The sequence below is a fragment of the Diachasmimorpha longicaudata genome, chromosome 4, assembly GCF_034640455.1.
Source record: "Diachasmimorpha longicaudata isolate KC_UGA_2023 chromosome 4, iyDiaLong2, whole genome shotgun sequence".
Taxonomy (NCBI): Eukaryota; Metazoa; Arthropoda; class Insecta; order Hymenoptera; family Braconidae; genus Diachasmimorpha; species Diachasmimorpha longicaudata.
The window spans coordinates 8,631,961-8,641,355 of NC_087228.1; the positions used below are offsets into that span (position 1 = coordinate 8,631,961).

Consider the following 9,395-nt stretch of genomic DNA (forward strand, 5'->3'; position numbering starts at 1 on the left):
CTTCACTCACACAGGTCTACCGTAAAACCTGCACCTATATTTTCCAGTTCAGCAGTATTTTTTGATAAAACCAAAACATGCTGTAAGCAGTTTGGTATCTCTCTGTGTCCTGCGACGTGTGTCATTTGCGACATGTAATAACAGCCTGTGATAATTACTTCTAATGTACAGAAATGCGTAAAACAAGGACTCTCTCTTTTTTGGTTATATGTCAAGTGGTATTTCTAGTGAAGTGCCTGGAGTTTTCGTCTCATAATGCTGATGTACTTTATAAAATCAATTGGCCAGGAAAAATCAGCACGGATTTACTGGTGAGTCACGTCATCCGAATTCGTAACGAAATTGTTACTTGCATTGGAAAAATTGTATTTTTTCGCCCAAAGTTGGAGCAACTTTACCGATAGCTTGTGGGGCAAAAATGAGGGAGAGAGTCTTTTTTCATTGAATTTTTGCTGTGTTTCTTGAGTTTTTGTCCCTGCATAAGTTGTAAATAACCATGAAATCATGCATTATTAGGAAACGTCAGCTGCCACCTCTAGTTCACGTCTTGGAAAATTTTTGAAGGAATTTCATAATTTCCCTATGAATATGATTGCTAATCTATCGACTCTAGAAATAGAAACAGTCATGAATGACGGATTATTTTTTATTTCTTCAGCAGGCACAGGACAATCTCGAGCAGTATCCGATAACCACGGCCAATAATGAAAAATACACATGCATTATTCCAGTTGCTAAAAAGCAAGAGAAGAACAACGGTGAGCCCTACACTGGGCCCAATCCAATCGAACTCCTAGCTCCTCTGTTCAATCAGAACACATGTTCCTTCAAGGTATTGAAAAGTAATCGAAAAATATTCTTATAACCTCAAAATAAAGCTCTTAAAACTTCTTTAAGTCCAGGAAAATTGTTTAAAAGTTGTTGATCAAATTACTGGCTATTCAATCCATTGAAATAAGAGACTAACAAACTCTGAATTGGTAATGTAGTTTCGCTTTTTTTATCCTTTAGCTAGAAACCTATTGGACGTATGAAGTGTGTCACGGCAGACATGTTCGGCAATACCACGAAGAGCGAGAAGGAAAAAAGGTAAAGGTGCAGGAGTTCTACCTGGGAAGACTTTCCAAGGTACAGAAAGAAAAGGTCGCCTCAAAGTACGACGAATTAGCGAAAAATCCCGACAAAAAGTCAGCAATTCCCACGAAGAAGTTTGATGGCGTTCAGATGCCCTACGTGGAGATCGAGATGACAGATGGAACAATCTGCGATCTCAGCAACAAACCCAGGACAATTAAAGTGCTGTATGTGTGCCACCCTCAGGGAAAACACGAGATCCTATCTTTGGAGGAGACCTCCAGCTGCGAGTACGAGGTCATCGTTCTGTCTCCCTTCATCTGCAGTCACCCTGACTACGGGACCAGGGATGAGGGGGAGGATGAGATAAACTGCGTCCCCCAGGATAAAGCACCCAAAAAACCGAGGGCACTTGCTGCTCTGGAGGCGGAGAGCCTCAAACTCAGGCATCAGAAAGTCATGGTAAAGATGGCATAGGGTTTCGACTTTCATTATTTATCGTGGTTATTAGTTATTATTCATTTATTGATGCAAATGTTATTTTTGATTGGTTTTAGATGAATTCAGTAGCGAGCAAGTATTCAATTGAGATTTAAAATGTATATATATATATTTTTTTTTTTGTTTAATAATAAAACATGAAACCGTTTCTTCTAATGATTCTTCTAGCGAACTCCTTGATGAGATAACCTTGCACTTGAAGACGATGTTTGCTACTGGATGGAGTTTAGAGCTTACTTTATTAATTAATTAGAAATGGTAGTCGATTCTTGTAGGAGTTTCTGCACGATTATTTTTCGACTTATTTAAGCTGTTGCAATAAGCCCCCCTCCCCAGGACGACTTGACCATTAATAGAGTTAACAGTCTTGAGGCCATTAAGAGATTAATCAAAATTAGCCATTCCAGGATCATAAATTGTTGTGAGATTTTGTTGTTTAATTACGTCAACATGGAATTATTTGTTAAACAGGATGAAAAGCCACAGAAACTGTATGCGATCTTCCGTGTTGATAAGGACGGCCAGGTCAGAAATTATATTTTCATTCTCGGGGAACGGGCTTCTTAAAAATACGCTCTGATCTATAATTTATTGTTGGGTTCATTTGGGCTTTCTGTAAACTTGTGCAGTTCAATTTATGATTTTTTTTGCACAATCGCTTTATGTGGAAAGTTGCTTGAAATTTGAGTGATAAAATCCAGGCAATTTTATATTCTGGTATTCTCCAGTGAAGCGCATTGAATAGCGGATGATTTTTATGATATCCTCGTCGAATTTTCAGGACGGAGAAGCTCGAGTTAGAGTGGAAATTCACCCAGCAGAAAGTTTGGATAAAAATGCAGAGGATCTTCTTGGGTCTGTGATCCATATGAATCCTGGACAAACTTCGGGTGATGTCACTCCTGTGCAGAGTTTTCTAAGTGGAAAGCATTGCTTGAATGGGGTAGGTATGATGCGATAAGCAGCCTTTAGGCTTTATGAATGAAAACCAGAGCATCGTTCATGTCTTAAGTTACCTTCACAATTTTTTTTTACGCAATTGACAGAGGTAAAAATTTTGAAAAAAATTCTATTGGTCGATTGCGCCTTTAATGATTGAGAGGATTTTTTTTAGATCGTTGGCATCATTTATTTAACACAAAGAGATAAAAGTGATGAAAAGAAAGTTGATAGGCGACGAATGATTTTAGGGCAATGGCTGGTGGAAGTACGAGTTCTGTTATGGAAAAACAGTAATGCAGTACCACGTGGAGAGAGATGGGTCCAAGACAACGGTGGATCTGGGTAAATTCGACAAGCAGAAACACATTGATTGGATGGAGGTACATCCTCAGAAGAGGCCGAAGCCTGTGGGGCAGAGGAAACAGCTCTCTCACTTCTACAGTGACGGTAGTGTCTGCGATAAGACTGGAAAATTACGTCAGACTGAGGTAATGATTGCAACCTCCAGTTAAATCCACCACTTAAAATCATTTTCTCTTCAATTCCGTAAACGAATTATGAATGGAATTTCAGGTGCGACTGAAGTGCGTGGAGAGCACTTCAGGAAGCCCGTCCAGTGTGTCCTTGTTCCTCCTCGAGCCCAGGACCTGCGAGTACATTCTTGGTGTGGAATCTTCCCTGATCTGCAAAATCATAGACTACGCAGATAACAATGGGCTCATCCTCGATGCAGCCACCATAAACTTTGACGACTTGAAAGCTACGTCGGGGGAAACTCTTCAGAAACCAGAGGATCCAGAGCCTCGGAAGATTATTCACGACGAACATTAATTTTTCATAAAGCGATACAAAATTTCTGCAGTTTGTACTCAATACAGGATTTTCATTGTGCTCCACGAAATTCAGGACATAAAAATCTACGTTAACTCTTTTTATATACAAAAAAGTCTTGTATCACTGAAAATGTACATACTTGAAAATAAAATAATAAATTATCACTGGACATTCAAAACGACTTTATCAAAATAAAATCAGATTCTTTCATAAATTCCTGAATTTCCTTAGAAAAAGCTGAAAAAAAATCCATGCTCCCCCACAAATTTTAATACAGAAAAATCTACCGGTTTTTTAATATAAAAAATCCTGGTATCACAGTAAATATACATACTCAAAATAAAATAAATTATCATCCGACATTGAGACCAATTCCCACTTGAAAATTTTGAGTCCCATGATTCAACGTAACACTGAGTATCAACGAGGAGTCAGGAACGGGATAAAGTTTCTTCTCCAGAACTCCCCCAACTGTCAACTTGGTGTTAACCATTCCCCTGAAGACCATATCCGCATGAGGGACATCAAGTTGATAAAAAATCCCAGCACTTGAGTCATGATTAGACAATTTCGTTTCCAACTCTACCCCAAGCTGCAGCTGTTGACTAGCCTTATGATGATAGCAGATGTGTAATCCAGCATTTCCAACAGTTGCTGAGAATGTTTGAGCCCCTGTGCTGTACCTGAGAGCCAGTGCAATAAGGGAATCCTGTCCCCCAGGTATTAACTGACTTCTGTGAAACGCCAATTCAGTTCCTGCTGTCAGCCTGTTGGAGAGGGCTTGGAGATAATGAATGACAAGGGTACCAGTGCACTTGGCGAAGTCAGGGTTGTCCAGGGTGACTGAGAACGTTGCCTCGTCCGACCTGTACTCGACAGTGGAGCTGGACGCCTCGAATTTTCGGTTGCCTATTTGATTAACGTGTTTCACCCTCAGTCGACAGCCAAATGTATGAGCAATTGTCGTCGCCAGGTTTCCACTGGGCATGAGCTTCCCCATGATGACGGGATATCGCTCCACTCGCCCCACTCGTTTCGATCCAGTGTAACACGTGCCGAATTTGTAGCCCGAGGGAGTCATCGAGCTGAGAGTCAGGGAGTGGATCATGTAGAACTCGTCGTTGTAATATCTCTTTACTCGTAATTTAGCGCCCTCGAATATAGGAGGGTAAAGGTCCTTGACTTTCTTGTGAAGTTCCTCGAAAGTTCCTGGATTCCCCGGCACGTAACCCTCAGGACAGGGAATGCAGGGGGGCTTCAGGGGTTTACTAGCCGCCTGGATTATTCCCATTTCGCCGGGGGGATTAATCGATTAGGTGAATTGACCCAGTAGAGGATGATTCATCATCAAAAGGGAGTTGAATGAGTGGATGGAATTGAGGTTAGTATAGACATATCAAAATCGATGATTATTGGACATTCTTTGCAATTTTCAAAAATAATTACACGTTTCGTTTGGGTAGAAAAAGTTTATGGTTTTTTAAATCTACAATTTGAATTTGTGACAGACAAAACGCCCCGTTGCACACGCAGATTGTCTGCTGTCACGGATCAATTGATGCCCGTGTATCTCATGCGTGTCTTTGAAGGTTGAACAAAACCTCGAAAAAGGCCATTTGGAGTTGAGCACCCTTGACGTGCAGCATGTATTATGAAATTTATGTAACTGAGTTCTGATTTATTTCAATAAAATTCAAGTTTTCGTTTGAATAATTAAAGAGTGATAGAGTTCACCGTAGAAAGTAACGCCCAAGGAACAATTATTTTTAAGATTGAAGTCAGTAAGTTGAAGGTTGCATTTCAGAATCGAGTATGTACAAGTGGAGCAGACCTTTGATAAAATTGTTTCTCCAGTCATTCCCCTTTTGGAGATTTTGTAAAGTGATATGAGTGGTTAAAAGGTCACATTTTGCATGCCTAGCATTAATCGAGGTTTGTTCAGCAAATATAAGTTTGAATAATCGGGTGAGAGCAATTGTCAGTGGTTGTGTCAACTCTGTCTTCTTGACTGACAGTCCATTACTGTGAAAAATTGACATAGAACCCGAGAAAAGTTTCCATCAAATTCGCTCATTCTGTGACATTAATTCGTCCATGAAATTAGCGGCTTATCAATGCCATTCCAGTATAATTTATTGTCTTCGATAAACGCATTCAGTCAGGGTCTGTTTCCGTTGTACTTTTCCTAAATCAATTGATTGTTTAAACATTTACATCAGGCGATTGATTATGGGACAAAGCCAGAGTGCTCGTAAACTGACGATAAACAATGAAGAATCAGTTATTCAAATATCGACGGATCTCGCCGATCGTTTAGCAACCAGGAGCCGAAAGCCCCAACCTACATCAGATGTCCTGAGTACACCTCCACCGAGTCCACTGATTACACCAGGTTCCCCCAGCGAGGGATACACAGCTGTATACAGTCATCCTGAGTACACGATAACAGCTTATAAAATGCAGCAGCAGAAGGAGCTGGAACTTCAGGCGCAGGATCAGTACTGGCAGAAACGACTAACTAACATGAAATTAGCTCACGAGAAGATTAACAGGATCTTCCAGGATGAGTACAAACGTGCCATGGATGAAGTTACAAACGCTAAAGGTAAGTAATTTTACTGCGAAATCTGATCTTAAGTCTCAAACGTGATGAATATGGTATAAATATTTGTTTCTGTGCTACCCAGGTAATAAAAATATAAATCTTGACACAACCACCCCAGCATGCGGTGCTGATAAGGAAAAAGTCCTTCGCTGTTACCAAGAGAATCCAAAAGAAATCCTGAAGTGTTCAAGTCTAGTTGAAGAATTCAATCACTGTGTAGATCAACGCCGTTGTGGCCTCATCTCAGCGGGTTGCTAATACATGCTTGCTCAAGTAAAAGCATGATTTGTTTCTTTACGCAAAATAAACCACTTGTTTTCAAAACTGTGGAAATAAAACTACCTAGTTTTCAATAAGATCAGTGGATAATTCAATAGGACAATGTGTAAATTATTTTGTTATCTGCATAGACATCAAGATCATTTATTTTTATTTCTCCAGCAGATCCAGAAATTTAGATACGTTGAGTGTATTCAATTGTACAGAAATAATTGAAGATATTTGGTATTGATTGATAATCATGGTCGCTGTACTAAGGTGATTCATCAAAAGATATAAAATGTGAAGTTTAATGTAAAAGAAATTGTGTTTAATTACTTCGACTGGACGAGCTAAGGAGATCTTTCACTCTCTGAGTGCACGAAGAATTAATAGGAGATTTCTGCACAGTTTAGTGTTATTTTAGGTACATACCCGTTGTCTATTTAGAGCCCCCAAGTCTTGACACCAGCCTCGGAGTATTTTCCGTCAATAAAACCAAATAGATTCGAATTACATATTTTATTTCAAAACTGCAGATGACTAGCTTCATGAAGCATCATCAATAACTATATTAAAGTACGTAAAAATGTAGGATAACTTTTTGATCATACATAATCTCTGAGGGAGATTAATTACGTCCAAGTATGAGGATGGAAGAAGCAAACGAATGATTGAAAATCAAATGAACAAATAATAATCAAAAATATGATTTTAAAGTTAGTAAATCACCAATGAAGCCTCGATCAACCCTGAAATGTCACCCTGTTATAGCAAAATAACTTTAGCCCTCAGAGGATTATTTCAGGGCAACACCATTTGGGCCCACAATTTTCTTCCCTTAGTTAAGATAGGATCATAAAAACAGGCGAGAATTAGAAACCTCTAATCACTCTTCTTATCACTGGCCTCAGCCTTCTGGAGCTTGGCATGTTCCTCGGTCAATCTGTCGTACTCTTTAGCCAGTGAATCAGCCTGGGATTTCAGGGCCTCCTTGTCCTTCTTCTCTCTCCTCAGTTCACTCTCGAGTTCACTGTTCTTGTTAGCTATCTCTGATAATTGTGACTTCAGTTCGGATACAACTTTGTCGTGTGCCTCATTGGTGTCATTCTGAGCTGCCTCACCCTTCTGGGCGAGGAGGCTTCGTGCTGTCGTCGTGGCTGACTGTGCTTGACGCATGGATGCCTCACTCTGGGCTAATAAGGTCGCCTGAGTTGAAATGAGCAGGACCAAACGACGAATTACCAGACTGAGAAAGAGGGCAAAACCGGATATGTAGAAATTACGCTGGGCTCTGAAGAGTCTCATGTTTCCTGGTGACGAAAAAAAGTATTGGAATTCATTAAAGGTTTCTACTAATTTATTTTCGTTCTTTAACTGACAGCTAGAAACTGATAGAATTCAGGGAAACGGTTAAGGTTGTAAATATAAACGAGATAACGGAATTTTTATGCGAAACTTTTTTGTTAAGCTAATTGGAAGCTTAAGCTCAACTTAATGAATTTTCAATAATTCTAATGAATACCTTGCATCTCAGCATCCAAATGTGCATGATCGGAATGCTCAATGGTAGAGTACTTTCTCATCTCCCTGATAGCATCCAACAAGAACAAAATGAGAATAGCCAACAGAACCAAGAAGTATATCGCTGCCTGATTATTCAAACTCTGGAGAAATCTGGACTTGAAGAACCTCTGCCATCTCGTTGGTGATGCTATTGGAAGCACTAGCAGGAGGACAATAAATATCTCAAGGTACAGGAATGATGCAATCAACGTCCACTGAAGACTCATATTTAACCTCTGAATGATTAATTACTGATGACTAAATTCAACCTGGAAATCATCAATGAAAATTTGGCTTACATAATTTTGAGAGTTCATACGTGTTCATTCATTCAATGAATCATCGTCTTATCAATCTCTTGCTTCGTGTTGATCCCTTCCACAAGAACATTGAGCAAAGGTGATACATAAAAATAATAATATCTGATGTTGTGACAATTTATCTTTCTAATTACCAATTTTAATTAATTGATTGGGTGAGGAGAATAACAATTACTACAGAATCTGCTCATTCATGGGTAGAGAATGAAAAAATTCTGTATTAACCGAGAAAAGTCAACCGTTGCTCCTACAATGCACCATGAAAAATGTAGGAAACATTTCTGTAAGACTCAACTTACTCAACTGCAGAAAAAAATATGAGAATATTCTTTAATTACTGCCAAATACTCTGACAAGAATAACAGTGTTGTTATTAAATGTTGAGACGATTGTTTTTAACCTTTTCATGTCGAAAAAAACTTGATGATTAGCTAGAAAAAAATGACTGTTACTTGGCTAAGTCAGAATTATTCTAAGAATAATTCCTCCTAGAATCTACTCGTTCATTACTCTCTTGATGATCAATAAAGTCAAATTACTATTCACGTTGAGTATTTCCTTTAAACAAAACCAAACATCTCAACCCAAATTGGAAGATGGAAGGAAAAAAACGGTAAATGTCTGTAAACTGTTGAATGTTGGTACAAATGTTCAGTCAATCATGTTATTTTTCTAATGTCATCCCACGTCAATCTCCATAATTGGGCTCCTTGTCCATAAACTTCCAACGTTATTTTTGTTTTCCTCCCCAAAAAAACAATGGATTCTCCCAATTACTTGCAAAATATCGGGATTTCATTCCCATACTCCTCAATAAACCTCGATATTGCGTTCTAAAGTAATGACTAGACACCGGTGTACCAAAAGAAAAACAAGAGAAACTCACCGAACCGGCAACAAAATTGTCTTCACAATGACCTCAACAAGTCTCTACACCTCAGCAACTGTTCCCTGGTATACGGTACCAGGCCTAGGTACAGGACTGTGCAAAGCAGTGCAAAGTGCAGAATTAAACGTTGACAATTTATAAATAAATTTTTCCCATCGATGACGTCACACACTCGACGGAGTAGCTCCACGGATTTATTCCCTGATGTGGCTCGCCGTGGTCTATGGACAGTGGTTCATGTCCCGCGAGGTCTATTGCGATTGGCAAGTGTTGAGCCAATCAGGGCAGAGGATTTGATTGTTGAGAGAGCTAACCGTTGGCTAACTGGGCTGGGTGGCTTTTGGCGGTAGGAGGCCCAGGAGCAGAGAAAAATGCGAAAAACGAAAAAATCGTCTTTAGAATATTC

General features: G+C 39.4%; 4 protein-coding genes across 7 annotated transcripts; 2 read left to right on the forward strand and 2 right to left on the reverse strand.

The window, feature by feature from the left end:
- Positions 1-20: 20 nt before the first annotated feature.
- Positions 21-3,529, forward strand: LOC135161691 (endoplasmic reticulum lectin 1). 3 transcript variants are annotated; one of them, XM_064119526.1, is made up of 7 exons: positions 21-311; positions 659-832; positions 1,012-1,536; positions 2,047-2,100; positions 2,357-2,518; positions 2,766-3,005; positions 3,091-3,529. In XM_064119526.1, exons 1-7 carry the CDS (start codon positions 174-176, stop codon positions 3,346-3,348), a joined length of 1,551 nt encoding a protein of 516 aa, XP_063975596.1. In that variant the 5' UTR covers positions 21-173; the 3' UTR covers positions 3,349-3,529. The 3 variants fall into 3 exon arrangements, with proteins under 3 accessions (XP_063975596.1, XP_063975597.1, XP_063975598.1); XM_064119527.1 differs by having other exon boundaries at positions 662-832; XM_064119528.1 differs by lacking the exon at positions 2,047-2,100.
- LOC135161703 (mitochondrial import receptor subunit TOM40 homolog 1-like) lies at positions 3,349-4,891 on the reverse strand. The gene has a single exon (XM_064119547.1). The coding sequence runs from the start codon at positions 4,640-4,642 to the stop codon at positions 3,704-3,706; it is 939 nt and encodes a 312-aa protein (XP_063975617.1). The 5' UTR covers positions 4,643-4,891; the 3' UTR covers positions 3,349-3,703.
- Positions 4,892-4,958: 67 nt separating this feature from the next.
- Positions 4,959-6,539, forward strand: LOC135161710 (MICOS complex subunit MIC19). Of its 2 annotated transcripts, none has more exons than XM_064119557.1 (3): positions 4,959-5,132; positions 5,571-5,956; positions 6,039-6,539. In XM_064119557.1, exons 2-3 carry the CDS (start codon positions 5,581-5,583, stop codon positions 6,212-6,214), a joined length of 552 nt encoding a protein of 183 aa, XP_063975627.1. In that variant the 5' UTR covers positions 4,959-5,132; positions 5,571-5,580; the 3' UTR covers positions 6,215-6,539. The 2 variants fall into 2 exon arrangements, with proteins under 2 accessions (XP_063975627.1, XP_063975628.1); XM_064119558.1 differs by having other exon boundaries at positions 4,959-5,128.
- A 182-nt stretch (positions 6,540-6,721) lies between these two features.
- Positions 6,722-9,194, reverse strand: LOC135161707 (B-cell receptor-associated protein 31). The gene is made up of 3 exons (XM_064119552.1): positions 8,987-9,194; positions 7,740-8,049; positions 6,722-7,527 (listed from the first exon to the last, which is right to left on the reverse strand). Exons 2-3 carry the CDS (start codon positions 8,005-8,007, stop codon positions 7,100-7,102), a joined length of 696 nt encoding a protein of 231 aa, XP_063975622.1. The 5' UTR covers positions 8,008-8,049; positions 8,987-9,194; the 3' UTR covers positions 6,722-7,099.
- Positions 9,195-9,395: the final 201 nt, after the last annotated feature.

Excerpts from the sequence above, each read along its gene's own strand:
- LOC135161710 (XM_064119557.1), top strand. The coding sequence starts at position 5,581 with ATGGGACAAAGCCAGAGTGCTCGTAAACTGACGATAAACAATGAAGAA. Across the intron at positions 5,957-6,038 it reads TGAAGTTACAAACGCTAAAG|GTAATAAAAATATAAATCTT; the intron begins GTAAGTAATTTT and ends TGTGCTACCCAG.
- LOC135161691 (XM_064119526.1), top strand. The coding sequence starts at position 174 with ATGCGTAAAACAAGGACTCTCTCTTTTTTGGTTATATGTCAAGTGGTA. Across the intron at positions 833-1,011 it reads AGAACACATGTTCCTTCAAG|CTAGAAACCTATTGGACGTA; the intron begins GTATTGAAAAGT and ends TTTATCCTTTAG. Across the intron at positions 2,519-2,765 it reads GAAAGCATTGCTTGAATGGG|GGCAATGGCTGGTGGAAGTA; the intron begins GTAGGTATGATG and ends GAATGATTTTAG.
- LOC135161707 (XM_064119552.1), bottom strand. The coding sequence starts at position 8,007 with ATGAGTCTTCAGTGGACGTTGATTGCATCATTCCTGTACCTTGAGATA. Across the intron at positions 7,528-7,739 it reads TTTGGATGCTGAGATGCAAG|GAAACATGAGACTCTTCAGA; the intron begins GTATTCATTAGA and ends TTTCGTCACCAG.
- LOC135161703 (XM_064119547.1), bottom strand. The coding sequence starts at position 4,642 with ATGGGAATAATCCAGGCGGCTAGTAAACCCCTGAAGCCCCCCTGCATT.